The sequence below is a fragment of the Nomascus leucogenys genome, chromosome 20 (genome assembly GCF_006542625.1).
Source record: "Nomascus leucogenys isolate Asia chromosome 20, Asia_NLE_v1, whole genome shotgun sequence".
NCBI lineage: Eukaryota > Metazoa > Chordata > Mammalia > Primates > Hylobatidae > Nomascus > Nomascus leucogenys.
In genome coordinates, this window is record NC_044400.1 from 41,829,733 (window position 1) to 41,848,117 (window position 18,385).

At 35.6% G+C, this 18,385-nt stretch overlaps 1 protein-coding gene across 1 annotated transcript in view; it reads left to right on the forward strand.

Moving 5' to 3' along the window:
- YIPF7 (Yip1 domain family member 7) overlaps positions 1-14,187 on the forward strand; it is a 29,668-nt gene extending 15,481 nt beyond the window's left edge. The window contains 4 exon segments of the mRNA XM_003258395.4: positions 596-774; positions 7,080-7,225; positions 11,822-12,003; positions 14,025-14,187. Coding sequence (XP_003258443.2) covers positions 596-774; positions 7,080-7,225; positions 11,822-12,003; positions 14,025-14,187 — 670 coding nt within the window.
- Positions 14,188-18,385: the final 4,198 nt, after the last annotated feature.

An 18,385-nucleotide genomic window follows, 5' to 3' on the forward strand; every position in this document is an offset into this window, starting at 1 on the left:
GGCTAGAACTGAAGTGTATTTCCTTATGCACAGCAATTAGTGTATGTATTTATTTTTCCTATCAGTTGACTATACTATTAAAATTATAATTTTTCCTGGCTGCTTCCACATATTTGGAGGGGCTTCATGGCTGGAGACTGTCCCTGAAGATAAGTTAAAAAGCATCAGTGTGTGGCGAGCAGATCGCTGCTCAGAAAGCTTCACACCAGAGTCCAGCACCTGCAATGTTATTTTGTGTTACTGGACAAGTCGTTTAGTCTCTGTGAAATTCTATGTCTTTTTCTGTAAAATGGGATTAGAAATACAGCTTTTACCTTATAGAGTTTTAACTGAGAAAAGATTAGGGGAAACATTCAGCATGTTGTCCACGCTCAATTAATGTTTATTGGTATGGATTATTTTTCCAGAAGCGTTTAGATGACCAGTTATTTTACATTTTTGGACTAAAGTTAAATTTTAAGTAAGTTCTTTCTTTCATGAGTAAATACTCATAAAAACTACATGAATTCACGTGATTAAAATTGTAATTTCCTCCTTTATTTGTCATGATACCTTTTTCTTAGACATATAAATGTTTGTATTTTTCTTTTTCTAGGCAACAAGCTGGTGAGCAGCCTCAGCCTGCCTCCTTTGTTCCGTCAGAGATGCTCATGTCACCAGGTTACGCAGGACAATTTTTTCAGCCAGCATCCAACTCAGATTATTATTCACAATCTCCTTACATTGACAGTTTTGATGAAGAGCCTCCTTTGCTAGAAGATAAGTTAAGGAAGTGTTATTAATGTGTGTACAGCTAGAAGAGTAATAGCAATAATTAGCACTTAATGTGTGCTGTCAGCCTGAAGTGTACAGTGTTTTATGTGTGACTGTATCACATATAACAAGAGTTTGCAGAACCAGAACCCTTAAAGCATTGGAAGTTTGTCACATGTTTGCATAGGGGAAATTGGGTGCAGATATGGGCTATTCTGTGATATTGCTGCACTTATTAAGTACTTCTTCACTGTTTCTTAAATTCAAACTCCTTGGCCAAGAACAGAAAAAAATGAAGACATTTTTTGGCAGAGTAGTTACAGCAAAGTGACCACCCTTCCCACCCAGTTAATGAAGCACTTCATAACAGCATATTTTATTTTCTACTATGTTTTCCTGGGAGCAAAGTGGATAGTTTCTCAAATTAATATTTTTGTTGTCATTGTTGACATGGAGACAAGCCAGTTTTTTTTCTTTCCTGACTCATACAAGCCCTTTCATATCAGCTTGGCATGGGTAGGTGAGGAAGAATATAAATCCAGTAAATAACGCTGCTGGTGGGAAGGAAATCCAGAGATTCTTAGAGCTGAAGGTACTTAGAGGATTTCGGAGTTGTTCCATCCATTGATTTTTTTTTTCATATGTAGCCAGTCTGTATGTGCTGCTTTTGCTCTTAAACAATGTTAATACAATGCTGGAAACATGGATGTTAAGACGCTAAAACCCAAGTGGATTTAAATTGGAGAACCAAGCAGAAATAGTCACTGGTTAACTACTCCAAGTCCTTTGCATGAAGTCAAGTGAAAAGGAATAGATTAAAATTTCCAGTATTTTACATCACAAGATGTAAAGGTGTTTGCCTCACATGAACACAACCAGCCACATTATTCTTTCTTTTCCTTAAATAATGTAAAAACATGAAAGATTTAAACTGTTCAGAACAGAACAGAGATTTATATAATCGATCTATTGGCTCTTTAGAAGCCAGTCAATTTTCTGGATCAGTTATCTTTAACCAGTTCGTTCAGTTTTGCCTCTCCAAGTAATAAACACCTAGAAGTTACAAGTTATTCTCATTAAACATTTTCCTTGACTTTGCCAATATCTCTGCCTAATTGTCTTCAGAATTTGGAAAACATAGAAACATAAAAATAAAAATATAAAAATTACTTCAAATCTTGTCCCAAAAACATGACTATCATTAACAATTTGATGTATTTTCTTCTAGCCTTTATTCTATATTCCTATAAATGCCTGTTTATATGTATTATGTATGAATATGCATGCATACTTTAAAGTAAAATACCAATTTTTCAATGAATATATATGCATCTGAGTACTTAAGTATTATATTCTTTTTATTTACTTTATGTCATGTGTATTTTTTTTCTTTTTGAGATGGAGTCTCACTCTGTTGCCCAGGCTGGAGTGCAGTGGCCCAATCTCGGCTCACTGCAACCTCTGCCTCCCGGGTTCAAGCAATCCTCCTCCCTCAGCCTCCTGAGTAGTTGAGACTACAGATGCACACCACCATGCATGGCTAATTTTTGTGTTTTTAGTACAGACAGGGCTTTGCCATGTTGTCAAGGCTAGTCTCGAACTCCTGACTTCGGATGATCCACCCGCCTCGGCCTCCCAAAATGCTGGGATTACGGGCATGAGCCACTGTGCCCAGCCTGTCACGAGCACTTCTATGCAAGCATTGTTTAAAGTCATTAAATATTATTTGAAAACAATTTATAATGGTTTCATAGAGTTCTATCATATAACATAACCATAATTTAAACACAGCTTATAGGTTATTCCTTAAAGCAAGTAATCCTTTGTTGACCATCATAGGAAACCATCTTTGACCTTTATAGAGTCTGTCCTTAGGATGTGTCTATAACAGTGGGATTGCTGGGTTAAAGGTACTGACACTGTCAAGTGATCTCAAAAATGGTGTTCTACTCCACTTCCAGAGTAGAATATGATATGTCTTTGTCAATTTCATAGGAAAAAAGGAAAAAGGAATACTTTGTACCTCTGGGTTACTAAAAAATTTTTGACATTTCTCATATGTGTATTGACTTTTTATTTTTCATTGGTTTTTTTAATTCAGATTTCTGTAGAATCTAAAGAGTTTTCTTTCCTTGTTTATTTTTTAGGGATTTTATATAGTAACCATATTAATTATTGTCTAGAACATGTATTTTAAACTTTTTTTTTCCTAGCTTGTGTTTGCCACCTAATTTGTTTATGGGTCTTTGGGACATATTAAAAATGTGATATTAATTTTTTAAACCCAGAATATGTTTCCTAGTAACATTTCTTTCCAATTGTTCTTTGTTTAGAATCTATTTCTCCAGCTCTAGGTACTGCCTCTATCTCCTTATAGATGCTCACATTTTAAAATTATCCTTTTCTGTTTTTTGTTTTATATTTATTCGAGAGTTGTTTAAGCTTAATATGTGAAGTAAGGATTTAATTTTATTTTTTTCTGTACTGCTTAACTATTTCCTGCAGCATTTATTGAAAATAATCTTTTCTACTATCTGAAATGTCTCTATTGTTGCATTAATGTACCACTTTCTATACATCCTCCTCTAACATGTCTTTCAATTTGAATAGAAAATATGTAATAGATTTTCATTTCCATTTTATACAGCTCAGAGTTAATTTCCCCAAAATATATAGTGTATTAGAACAGCAGTCCCCAACCTTTTTTGGCACCAGGAAACAGTTTTGTGGAAGACAATTTTTCCACAGACAGGTTGGGGAGATGATTTTGGGATGAAACTCTTCCACTTCAGATCATCAGGCATTAGTTAGATTCTCATAACAGGCGTGCAGCCTAGATCCTTTGCATGCACAGTTGACAATAGGGTTCACGCTCCAATGAGAAACTGACGCAGCTGATCTGGCAGGAGGCGGAGCTAAGGTGGTAATACTTGTTTGCCCACTGCCCACTGCTGTGCGGCCCGGTTCCTAACAGGCCATGGGCAGGTAGGTATGGGTCCACGGCCCGGGGATTGGGGACCCCTGTATTAGAAGGTAGAGTACCTAATATAATTTTGTGTTTTGAATCTATGAAATATCTGGATTTTGGATCCAATGTGTTCTTCAAGCTGAGTGACTTGTGAAAGCCTCAAGCCTCTTTTGTCTAAAGACATGAAAAAGGCCAGGGTATGTCTTTTTCAGATATTAAAAAAATACAATTTCTAGGATAACGCATTAAATAACATTTACTAGTTTTTATTGACCATCCAACAGAATGGCCTATAAAATTATGAAGCTATAATACTATGCACAAAAACATGTTGTTTCAAAAGTGTCCTGCTTTATTTCTTATATATTTTGTTGTCTAAAATATTTGTTTGGTTTTATGTAAGAATGATAAATATGTTAACAAATGCATTTTCAAGAATAATAATAAATTCAATTCTGTCAGATAAGAAAAATTACTGATATTTGGTATTTTGTATTTATAGCATAGCTTGACATTTCCATATGACAGGCCAATGCCACAATTTGCATAGAAAGTAGAGATCTTAATTCACTTTTATAGCATATGTATCATATACTTTACTACCACTAGATGACAGCAAAACAATAAATTTTGCATTCAAATTTCACAGCAGTTTTATCTTCTTTTATTTTGTACAATAAGATGTTATATTAGAGTATCTACAATTAATAAATAGTTATAATTGCTCACATACCTTATAATAAATAAAAACCACAATATTATAGAGATATATTTCAGTAGAAAGCACATAAAATCTTTTTTATTACAAAAATATTTGTATGGGCTTATGTTCGTTTACTGTCTCATGGCTTGATGTTAAAATACGTGCAGGAGTTAGTTATGCCATTAAATAAATGGTTGACATCAGTATGATGTTGTGTAAAGCATTTTTCATCTGAATTTCTTCCAAAATAATTATGTTTTCTGATGAAAAGATACTTGGAATTAAATACCACTTTATTGTGGTAAATACTGAAAATGTATTTTTAGCATACATGCCAAAATTAAAAAATAAAGTTTGAGCACATAAGCTTCAGGTGAAATTAATTTAAAATTAATTAATTTAAAATATATAGCATGTCTCAATTTTTAAAGTCTTCTTCTCTTTTAAAAATTACATTAGACATTCTAACCTCCTTTTAAGCTTGGTGAACTGCTCATATTCTTCAAAGCATATGTTCATTAATAAATATATAAATGCACTGTGGAAATAAAGGATGAAACAAGGAAGCAGAAATGTAAATTAATTGCTATTAATTTAACTATTCAATTTTTTTTCAAGCTTAAAATAAGAGATGTCATTCTGGGCATGAAATGAGTAAAACTTTATTTTTTGGTTTAGACCAGTGTCTAGCTGACCCTCTGAAAATTTCTAAGTTGTTAGAACAAGGGTCCTCTGCGTCATAGAGATTATGAAAAGTCCATGTTGTCGTCTGTGTACAGAAAGTCAACTTTTCAAGGTATTTAGATGGCATGTGCTTCTGTAAAATAAGTTGAGCTATACCCCTGTATCTGACCAAAGAGGGTTACTAAAGCTTGGAAGGGTGGTTGAGTGCCACATATAAATACGTTTAGAAAGACAGTCTTTCACATGGAAGAATTGGGCTCATTTAAAAAAAAATACAAACATTATGAGATTAGATGAACATTGACCTGACCACAAATCTATGGTTACACATGTGCTTTCTTGAGTCAGATTGTGCAGCATTGAAACCTAAGTTTTCTATTACTGCTTTGTGTCTTCAGACAAATTAATCTGTCAAAGCCTTATATATCTGATGCATAAAATAGGGATAAAATAATAGTAATTGATTGATTGTGTATTTATAAGACCAATGTATGTAAATCTTGTGGAGTCCATAGCAAACACTCAGTAAATGTTAGCTTTCATTCTTCCTAGCCTCCACCTCACCCTTACTGACATTCTGAAATTATAGAAGGAGGATAACCAATTTGATTGCTGGTCCCTAAATAGTCAAGTCATACTCTTCTCTTTGAATATTCTCTTTCTCTACCCTAGATAAATCTTAGTTCATCTCTACAGGAGTGGTGAGAAAAGAAACTGATGTGGTATCAATATGTATTTCTATGTTCAGAGGATGTCAAATGGCTAAGTATTTGCTTTATAGTAATAAGAGAAGCAGATTCTAGTAGAAGGACCTGTGAGGCAGCAGTCAGAAGTATTTGAAAAATGGGAATTGGAGAAAAAGAATCAGAAATTTCTAAATGGGTTTGGACTCATGAACACTGAACCTCATTGATTTTGGATATTTTATTTGAATACTACCATGTATAAAAGAGAAAGGTTAACTCGTCTCAAGAATTTAATCTTTGAATACATAGACTCAACTTCACAGTACATTGACCTTACAAATATATGCATGCACATCATGATCACTTTTACTTGCAGAAAGAGCCCTTTTCCCCTCTGTGTAGTTTCAAGCATTTAGCATAAAATTGCTCTTCTCATTAGGCATAGTGGAAGTAAAACCCCAGACTTGGACTAAATCTCATTAGTTCATTATAGCACTGCTAATTGAAAAATTATGCCATGGCCGATATGAAAAGATTTCAGAAGTGTCAGCAATTGAAAATACAGGAAAAGGGCCAGGTGTGGTGGCTCAGGTCTGTAATCCCAGCACTTTGGGAGGCCGAGGCAGGAGGGTCCCTGGAGCCCAGGAGTTCGAGACCCAGGCAACATAGTGAGACCTCGTCAACATGAAAAAAAAAAATAAAATAACCAGGTGTGGTGGTGCATGCCTATAGTCTTAGCTACTCAAGAGGCTGAGCCAGGAGGACTGCTTGAAACCGGGAGGCGGAGGAGCTGAGATCGTGCCACTGCACTCCAGCCTGGGTGACAGAGAGAAACCCTGTCTCGAAAAAGAAATAAAAAACAAAACAGAAAATACAGGAAAAGGGAATATCTAGATGGGCAATAGGATGAAAGCTTTGATCTGTTAGCTACAATTTTATTTTTTACTGTATATTGCCAACTTCCCAATTTTCAATTAGATTTAAAGGTTGTATTTGCTGCATAAATCAGGGAATATTTTCCTTGATGGAAATATTTCTCTAATATATTTCTTTTAAGTCATTCTTTGGAAAGCAAATTATTTTTTAGTTTTTTTTTAAGATTATTATATGTTTCATAGAACTTGAGTTTCTGTGTAATACAGAACATAGAACTTTAGAAGGTATGATAGAACAATCAGATTAAAATGCTAAGTAAATTAATCAGATATGTTAACCTTTAAAGAGTGTAATTTATTTTTATTTTTCTATATTTATGTTATCATATTATATTTTTTCCTTTTTACAGAACTTGGAATCCATTTTGATCACATATGGCAAAAAACTTTGACAGTGTTAAACCCAATGAAGCCAGCAGATGGCAGCATTATGAATGAAACGGACCTCACTGGACCCATTCTTTTTTGCATAGCCCTGGGAGCCACCTTGCTTCTGGTAATGTGTCACAGCAAGCACCAGATTTTAATGCTTGTCCTTTCCAGTGCTGGTTTTGAAGCAATCTGTATAAATATAAGAGCAACTGTGTCACTTTACATAGTGAATTTTTTAAGTGAGAGAGAATAGTTTAACCATAGTGACAAAAATATGCTACCACTATGCAATGCAACAGCTAAAAAGTATAAATTTAAATAGAATTTCAAAAATCAAGAAGGAGATCAAAGCAGGAGATCACTTATGTCTTTTTTGTTATTAAGAAAAGACTGTAAATCTGGAATAACGGAAGGAAAACATAGATTTGGGAGATATAAGGCCTACATTTTATTTTTTGCTTTTTTGTGACAGTTCTATTGTGACACTGAAGAAGTCACTTCTCTTTGGTCACCATTTTCTTTGCTGTGATATATCTCCAGACTATTTCTAACATCTTATGAGGTACCAGACAGATCTCTTTGTTTGGGGTTAGGCTACTATGAAAAATTAATTTGCAATGACAACCTATGTTTTGTTTACTCAACCTACATATTTCCTCTAAAATGTTAGTTTTTCACCTTTTATGAAGACATTTGTTCCCTGACTTCACCATATGTCTTATGTATGCTTTCATTCTTTATATCTGGAAGTAATTATATTAAGGGTCACTAAAAAAGTAAAGAAAAATGTACTTCCACCTAAGTAAACTTTAAAAGACATTCTAGCTCATAGTTTAGGAAAATGTTTCATTAAGAAAAAAAGGAAGAAGAAAAAAATGAGAAAATGTCTCTGACTTTATACCAAGGAGGAGGTGGCAATACATTAAAAACAGAGAATGATAAAGATGGTCAAGCCAGTCTGAAAAGTGTAGTTTCATTAAGACACAAAGAGATAAACTAGGCAGAGGAAATAATATGAGAAATTAAACATTACAGGAAAAGCTCTTACAATAACTATTTAGCCCTCTTCCCCATTTTCCTGCTCTTCATGTTCCATAATAATAATTTCTTCCAATGGATATACAATTTTCAAAAGTAGTTGTAAAATGCATTCGCAACTAAATAAAATCCTGCTTTTCAATTATTATATATAATCAATCAAAATACTGATAGTAATCTAGTTTCTGTAGGTGATATGGCCAATAATAACATCATATTCATCCAATACAATAGTATTTAGTGATAACATCTTATTTCTTGGTACTACAGCAAATGCAAATACTCTGTAAATCAAACACTATATCAACTAGAGTTTTAATTTAGTCTCTAACCTCCCTTCTTCTGTCTTTGTCACAGTAATTTGATAATCTTAGATTAACTGCTAAGTAAGGCCATGTCAATTAATCAAATAGTCAGAAACAATTTGCTATATTAACTCATCTTTCTTTACAAGTCATTTGTGATAAAACAGCTGTTTGTTCTGTAGCAGAATATTACTGTTGCCATCCCTTAAAGAACAGCATCAATTCCATTATGATCTCTCTTGGATGCATAATGTTACTTGGAGTTATTTACATAACCCTTCTTATATTTTAAATACAAAGCAATAGAGGCAAAAAATTCTTAACTGGAAGTGAGAAAATTGGATCTACCCTAGCTTTGCCACTTGCTGTAATCTTTAACCTTTGGCTTCATATTTCTAGGCTTTCATTTTCTTCAAGGCAAAAGGAGTTTATTTGAGTGGCTCTTCAGGTTCTATTTAGTTCTAAAATTGTGGAGAATATGTGAAAATACGTATTTTCTGAATGTCTTTATGCAAACATTATCACTTGAAATTTTACCATTAGATGTGATAACTTTCAAATTGATTCTGATATAAAGCAAAAAGGACTCCCCAAAAACTCCAATTGAATATTACTTGAAGTATGATTTAACTCAGAATTCATTTGATTATAGGTTAGTTCTTTCCTGGATATGTAGAATTAAAATGTAAGAGTGATTTTACCGGCTGATAAAGGAATTTTACTAGCGAAAGCAAAACTAAATCCAGAATCAATGTCCAAATCTGTTTATTATCTCTGGAGGCATAAGAGTCATAGTCACATACTCTTCCTTCTTTAAGATTTATGTTGACATAAGACACAATTCTTTCAGTGGACTTTCTTCAGGAGAAAGGAGACAAACCAAAGAAAACAGCTTCAAGCACTTAGCACAAATTTAGTTTTACTTATTCTTTTCCCCCAAACTATTTTCATTTCCAACACCAAGAAGACAAATGGTTTAAAGCTTTTGCTCCATATAACTTTTCTGGTAGGGCCAAGAGTGTGGTCTGAAAAAGCAATATGCATGGCCAATATAAAAGTGCAATCAGAAGAACACTAAGTATTTTAAATCAAGATGTGGGGCTGGGCGCGGTGGCTCACGCCTGTAATCCCAGCACTTTGGGAGGCCGAGGCGGCGGATCACGAGGTCAGGAGATCGAGACCATCCTGGCTAATACAGTGAAACTCTGTCTGTACTAAAAAAAATACAAAAAATTAGCTGGGTGTGGTGGCGGGCGCCTGTAGTCCCAGCTACTCAGGAGGCTGAGGCAGGAGAGTGGCGTGAACCCGGGAGGCGGAGCTTGCAATGAGCCGAGATCGCGCCACTGCACTCCCGCCTGGGCAAAAGAGCGAGACTCCGTCTAAAAAAAAAAAAATAAAAAAATAAAAATAAAAAAAAAAAAAGATGTGGTAATGAGGATGGTATAGGGAGGATCCTTAAAAATTTTGAGGTTAAAAAAAAGAACATTTATTTTCTATTTTAATTATAAGCCCTTGTTAGAATTTGAAACACTTTTGTAAAATGGCAGTGATTTAGGCTAAACGGAATTACAACTTAAACGGGACAAACTAACAAGAGAAAGACATGATGAGAGAAGTGCATAACTGACATGAAAAGACACAACTTTACTACCAAATTAGCTTCATCTACTCCCTATTTGCCCCACTCCATTTGTAGAACTGCCTTTTCAGGACAGGAAGGTCCAGTTGGATGTCCTTTGGGTGTAAGAGAGTTGTCCTATACCATCAGCCCTACCTCAGATTTATCCCATCCGAGTGAAATATTAAGTCGATGGTTTCTCTAATGCATGACAATGATGTGAAATTGTCACTATTTTGCAAGTGGAGCAAACTCACCCAATAAAGCAGTGGATAGCTGATATGTTTCTGTTAGCATGTCCATCATTAGCATTATTTCATTACATAGTCACAAGCATACAGAAGGTATCATAAGAATTTATCAGTGGCTAATGCTGGAGACAATTCTGCCAGCAAAAGTCAGGAATATTTAAGAAAGGACTTTGTAGTGATCAACTCTCCAACTGCAGAGGAAGAAGAATTCAGAATAGGTGAACAATTTTGAACATTAAAATAGCTATGGCATTCTCCATTACCCTGATTAATTGTAAAATAAATGCTCTAAAATACTTCGTAGATAATAGCATGGAGAAGGAAAAGTGGCAACTGAAAAGCTCTCTCTCTCCTGAATGAACTTATCAGATCCTTCATTGTTTTTGTCTAATTCCCATGAAAACCAGAGACAGCCTATTCAACTTTTGTCTAGAAGTTATGCTCAGCATAATGTAAATATAAAAAATTAATGAATTTTTTTAACTGTAGCTTTGGTATTCTCAGATAGCAAACATTCAAATATCCTCTTCTGAAGTAATAGTACGCTGTGATTTTCTCTGAATGAATTTATTGGGGCTTGTATTCACAAAACACTAGTTTTATGAGCAATGGGCTGTTTTTATGAGTTTTCCTCAGAAGATTGGTGGTGTACTCTGAACACTACTAACTTCCTTTGACAGTACACCTTTTATAATTCATTACCAGTTAGTTTATATAAATCACCTTTTCATAAGGTGTGGTTAATCAACCTGGCAATAGGTATCATGAAACATAAAAGGATTCTGTGGTCAACTAAATGCTGAATTAAGTAGGGTTAAATATGTGCCATTATTTTGTGACTTATTTAGGACTTGTAAGAGCTCCCATTGATGTTCAGGACCTAAATTTTAGAGCTGAAATACCTAGGTTAAAAGCCAACCTCCATTGCTTAGCGTTATATTACCTTGGGCAAGTTACTTATCCTCTCTGCACCTCAGTGTCCTCATGTGTAAAGTTGGTGTAATAATGATACTGATTTCATAAGGTGGTTATATGGATTAAATAAATATACATAGCACACTTAGAATGGGATCTGCCATGGTAAACCCTGTAGGTGTTTGCTAATTTTACTAATATGCCTTGTAAATCTCCAAGACTAAAATTGGATTTTTTTATTCCTCTATTCAATCACATATTTATTTAATAAATATGGGAACAAAATATAGTCTTACTTATGCCTTGTACTCGTAATGGACAATTTATAGTAAAAAATATAAGTCTAGAAATATTCGATCTTTTTTGTAGCATGCTTATCCCATCCTAACTCTAGTCAGAAGTGTTTGTTTTCAGAATCTGAATTCAAACCACTGGCCATGTTTTTCCCAGAACTTCCAGTCTCCTGATGACAGTCCTTCAAAGATATGGAACAGCACTGAACTGACTCTAAGATGCTCTCTGCTTCATGATATTCAGATTTCCTCTTGGTGTCCATTGTGTGTTCAAACTGTTTTTTCTTCACGTTGTTTCAGGCAGAAAAAGTTCAGTTTGGTTATGTGTATGGCATAAGTGCCATTGGCTGCCTTGTGATTCATGCCTTGCTGAACCTGATGAGCTCTTCAGGGGTGTCGTACGGCTGTGTGGCCAGCGTGCTGGGTTACTGCCTGCTCCCCATGGTCATCCTGTCTGGCTGCGCCATGCTCTTTTCACTGCAGTAAGTGTCTGTGTGCTCTCAATGACCCCACATGCACAATCATAGCCAAGGTTTGCCACAGCCATGAAAAAGTTAAGGCCTTTCTGATTGTTTTGGTAGTGGAACTGGGAAAACCATGGCTATTAAAAGCTACACATAGATACAGAAAAGTAGGTTAGTTTTGGCCCAGGTGCTGTTCTTACTTCAATTACTTAAAAAATAAATTAGTCCAAGTTATCTTTAAAACTGGCACTTTTTGGCCGGGCGTGGTGGCTCATGCCTGTAATCCCAGCACTTTGGGAGGCCGAGGTGGGCGAATCACCTGAGGTCGGGAGTTCGAGACCAGCCTAACCAGCATGGAGAAACCCCATCTCTACTAAAAATACAAAATAAGCCAGGCATGGTGGCACAGGCCTGTAATCCCATCTACTCGGGAGGCTGAGGCAGGAGAATCGCTTGAACCCAGAGGCGGAGGTTGCAGTGAGCCAAGATCGCACCATTGCACTCCAGCCTGGGCAACAAGAGCAAAACTCCATCTCAAAAAAAAAAAAAAAAAGAGAGAGAGAGAAAAGAAAAAAAACTGGCACTTTTTAAGTTGTCACATTTTTCAATGTGAACTATTGTCATGTGTAAAATAAGAACTACAGGAACTTCACTTGTTTGATTTTGGAAGAGTAAGTGCCTGGTGAACACTGATAAATTGCTTCAGCTTTCAGGCACTCTGCCTTCTGGGCTGAAAACAACTAGTTCTTTCTCAGCTGGGCTCTTTGCCGCGTAGAATTCCCAGGAACCCTGATGAGGATACTAATGTTGGAGAACTTTATAACATGCATGCTCAGTCAATATGTTTTTTTCTTCCTTAATTTAGGCAATTAGTATGTGCAACTCTAGACCATTACTAAGAATACAGTACATTAAACAACTCCAGAAATTATCCCTAATAGGTATTACTTAAATCAATAAATGTAGCACTTATTTGGTGTTTTAAAAATATGTTTGGTTTATTAATGGTCTGAGGCATTAGAAGCTATACTGTAGAGCTTTTCACTTGTTTTGCTTTGGTTCAATTATTAGAAGTAGATATTTCTGTCATTTTCACAAATAATAAACACAATTCCCAACTTCAGCGTCAAACCAACATCAAGTAAGGCAGTTTAGTTTGGTGGTGAAAAGAGTACTATGCTAGGAGAGATCTTGACCTATTGTCCACTTCACCATGCAATTTTTATCATCACTTTATGCTTTAAAACTGGGCAGTAGACATCTCCTGAGATTTCTCCCAGCTCTTATGTCTTATTTTTCTAAATAATGCTTTCTATTTAGCACATAAGAAAGGAAATTCACTCTCGACCACCCTTCCTGCCTTATTATTCTCCAAGTGACTAGACTTAACTATCTTATTTGCTCACCTGCCTCCACAGTTACCTTTTGAAGACACCAGTTGAACAAATCTATTTCAGCATTCTAAAAATATACAAAATGGAACTTCAAGGATGAGGTGGGAAGCCACACACATATGTGCTTTCCTGTCCCATGTGTTCCTTACTTGAGCTGTGTCAGGCTTTTTGTGATGTCCGACAAAAACCTGAGAAGTAGATCTGGAAGTAGTGGGAGCTAGGCACCCCACTGGAATGTAACTCTGTCTATCTTTCTCCGATGCTGTTGGCCAATTTTTGAGGAAAGTAGGGAAGAGGAAATCTGTAGCTATAAGGAAGAGAAGGCTCTCAATGCTGTATTTGAGGGACTTTTAGAAATTAGGATTTGAATACTGACAGATGAGAACAGAGTGACTGCAGGTGACTTCTACTGTTTTTTTTTCTAATTCAGGTTTAACAGAAATATAAAATATTTAGCCTCTGTAATGAATTTGACTAAAAAATGCCTAACTGGCCAAGGGCTTTTGTTCATATATTTCATCATTTTCATTTTACCACTCAGGAAAGTAGTTATAAATATTGTACCAAGGACATTTCAGAGGCAACTTTAACTCAATAATCTCTTTTCTACTGGCACAGGCAATCATTTCTTTGTCTTTGCTGCAGGGGCATCTTTGGAACCATATCATCCCTGGTCATCATTGGCTGGTGTAGTCTCTCAGCTTCCAAGATCTTCATTGCAGCCTTGCACATGGAAGGACAGCAGCTTCTTGTTGCCTACCCTTGTGCCTTACTTTACGGACTTTTTGCCCTCCTAACAATTTTCTAAAGAATGTTTGAGATGGCATTTCAAGACTCTGTTTCTGTCCAGATTATTTTGGAAATACATTAACATTCGAATTTGGTGATATGATTACTGTTTTATTGCTTTTGAGAGAGTAATAAGCAGAGAGACAAAGCAGCACTTAAGGGTGGTGCTCTAATAGCCTGTTGGTTTGACTGATGTTTTGCTTTTGAGTTTGGTGCATTAAAACATTTCAAAATACTTAAAATCAAAAAGGATACAGTTGCTGTACTGATCAACCCTGCTTTTCTCAGTAGATGTATTTCTGAGAAAAGTAAGTAAATAAACTCATATGTTTACTAAAAGAAAATCTCTAGTAAGCCTTTTGAGAAACTTTCATGACAGCTCAAGCTGTGTGCATGTGGCTAAAAACTGCACTGTTCTGCACCTTTGGAGAGTTCAGGGGTATGTTATATAGGGTTTTACTTACCTAAAGAATCAAAGATCCTCTTGCCTTTCAATTCACTTACTTTAATAACTATTCTTCAGTCTCATTTATATAATGCATTGACTCACCACTTTTTCAAGCCCTCACTTCCTTCTTACTTGGTTTAGATGCCATGGTTCGTTACTATAATTTCTTTCTTGCATATCTTTCTTGCATGTATCCTCAGCAACCTTGCCATTTTCTCCCTAAGTAGGTGAATGTTAATAGAAGAAATCTCACTTACTTCATGTTTATTGTATTACCATGTCTTAAATGGCTCCTCAGTACTACCCTTGAATCCCACTATATTCTCTTAAATTTGCCTCCATGCTATCTGAGATGAATATATCCCACCAATTCTTTACCACTCAAATCCCCAATACTCCTTCCTCATTTTCTACTGTTTGTTGATTCTTATTTTATTGCAAAACAGAAACATCTAGAAGAAAAGTGCTTGTCTTCTCACTTTCTTCTCTCTCAACATACATGCATCTTAACCCATATATACTCTTCTTTTCCTCTTGTCTCTCTCTTCTCTCCACAGCCAGCCCCTCCACCTGCATAACCCATATTTTCTCATCACCTATCATTTATGTCAGCACATGAACATGTTTCAATATCTCTTATCTTAAAATAAAACTCCTTTGATTTAACATCTTTCTCCAATTATGGCTCATTCTCTGCTCCTTTCTATTGCAAAAATTCTTGAAAGAGTTTTCTATTGTCTCTGCTTCTACTTTATCATCTCCCATTCTTGCTTTCCTACGTTCCAGGCAATCATTTATCATCCTATTCACCAAGACCACCTTTGTCAAGTTAGCAACAATGCCCACATCTTGCAACATTCAATGGTCAATTCTCAGTTTCATTTTATTTGAACCCTGACAGGTATTTATTTGATTACCCAATCTCCATTAGCCACTATGCTGAAGCACTTCTTCACTTAAATTCTAGAGTGTCACATGTTCTTGAATTATTTTCCTACCTCACAAGTAGCTTCTTTTCAGTCTCCTTGGCTGTCCTTTCTTCTTCTTCTCAGACTTAAATCTCTTCTGTAATTCTCCCTTGCTAGATGAGCTCATTTAATTGAATAACTTTAAAATCTAATGACCCCCAAATTTCCATCTACATTCAATACTCTTCCCTAAGCTCTTAACATATATACACAACTTATACTTAATATTTCTATTTGATCATTAATATGATATTCTCAATAATAGCATATCTGAAACCAAACCCTTGACTTCTATCCTGTGCTACCTGTCCCTCTTCCATATTTTCTCATCTTTATAACAAGAACCACAAATCACTTACTGGTTCATTTACAGAGTAGTCAGTCTTGATTACTCAGACTTTCACATCCAATATCTAGTCCATCAATTATTTTGACTATGTAATCAAAACATGTCCCAAACGTGGCCGTGTGTCCTGGGCTCCTTCATTGCCCGGACTACTCCGAACCACCCTCCTCTGTTGTCTCACGGAAGCAGTTTCCTAACTGCTTCCTCCTTCCATGCTTTCTCCCCCACAAGCTTTTCCTCACACCGGTGTGATCCTTTGAAAATGAAAAGCAATTATGTCATCCAAGGCCCTTTCATAGCTTTTATTCATATTTACAATAAAACTCAACCTCCTTTTTGTAACTCAGAAGCTTCCTTTTCAGAGTGGTCCCCAGAATAACAGCATTAGCATCCCTTGGAAGCTTGTTAGGAATTCAGAATCTCAGGCCCTGGACCAGACTTCCTGAATCAGAGTCTGCATTTTAACAAGATTCCAGATGATTTACATGCACAACTAAATTTGGAAAGTGTGAGACAAGAAGGCCTTGCCTGCACCATCTCACTATGTCTTGCTTTTGTGACATCATCTCCTTCCATTCTCTCTCGGTCACTGGTTTTATTGCTTCTTCTCAAACCACCAACTTTATCCACCTCAGGATCTTTATACAAATTCAGTCTACTTGCAACATTTTCCCCTCAGATCTTTCATATTATTAACTTCTCTGTTCATATGTTACCTCCTGAGAGAGGCCTTCACTGGTTTTTTTTTTCAACAGCACATCTACCCAGATTTTCTCAGTCCACCCTCTGCGGTAGCTGTTACAATTACTTGAAATTATGTTATTTCTTTGGATACTTGCTTTCTATCCTACCCCAACTCTGCAGAAAATAAACACTCTGAGGCCAAAGACCTTGTCTATATGCAACAGTTCCTGATAAGGAATAGGAGATTAATATTTATTTATTCAATTAATGAATAAACAAACAAATGAGACTGTGATTGGGCATTGTTCACTATGGTGAATAAGACAGCTGAGGGTTGCAGCCCTAATGGAAATACATTAAATACATTGGCAGTGGACAAAAATAAACAATATGCAATCAATTAATATGAGATAATTACAAAAGTATGAGAAGAATTCTAAGGTAAGAGTATGTTGAAAAGAAGGCAGGATTGTAGTAAATGTTAGACTGTTATGGTCTAATAACCCATTAGTAGACATGTTAATTAGCACAGAATTTTCTTAAGTTCTTGGTCTTTCTATTTGGGCTGAGACAGTTCTACTGACATCCCTCATGGTGAAGCAAGAATGCCATTTATTGTAATGATTTCTCTATAAAATCACCCCTTTGCTTAGAAGTATACTTATATTGTGGACCTAATTTTTTTTTTTTTTTTTTTTTTTGAGGTGGAGTCTCGCTCTGTCACCCAGGCTGGAGTGCAGTGTCTCAATCTCGGCTCACTGCAAGCTCCACCTTCCGGGTTCACGCCATTCTCCTGCTGCAGCCTTTTGAGTATCTGGGACTACAGGCGCCCGCCACCACACCCGGCTGATTTTTTTGTATTTTTAGTAGAGACAGGGTTTCACCATGTTAGGCAGGATGGTCTCGATCCCCTGACCTCCTGATCTGCCCGTCTTGGTCTCCCAAAGTGCTGGGATTACAGGCGTAAGCCACCGCGCCTGGCCTTATGGACCTAATTTTTTTTTCCTCTTTGGAAAGTGCTTTTACTTTTAAAAAGATAAAACTAAAAATTGCTCTAAATTCAGGATGTAAGTTGATGTTTTTCTATGTATAAAAACAGTCATACACAGAAAGGTTTGATACTTTACTATGAAAAATTATAGCCTCTATATTAAAAAATGGCATAAACTACTAACTATTTCCATAACAGTAAGAAATAAGAATATATTCTATTTAATATTTCCTAATGACAGAGTTGTGAAATACCAAAGAATATATGTACAAAGAAATACAGATGATTTATATGAAAATAATTGCAAAACATTAGAGGTTTATTTTAAGGAGGTTTAAATTTACAGAAAGATAAACTATATCCCTGGATGAGAAGATTGGACTTCATAAGAGAATCTCCCTGAAATAAATGTGTATGTTTAATATAATCTCAGTTAAAATCCAAGAGGCATTTTTTTACAAAGTTGACAAATTGATTCTAAGGTTAATCTGAAAAATTAGGCAAATATATAACTGTGAAGAACTGGAAAAAAATCTAAAAATTTATTACAATTGTTAGTTAAGTAGATTATTGTTCATCTCTGTAATTGAATGCTTGGTAACTAACAAATGTTTTAGAAGAATCATGACAGGAGAAAATGCATGCAGTAAGTTTTCACAATTTTGATATTTACTGAGGATTTACCATGGGTTGGCCTAGATGCTTTACATTTATTAACTCATGTTTAATCCTCACTATAATTTTATGAAGTGCAATTAGCATCACCTCCATTTAATAGGT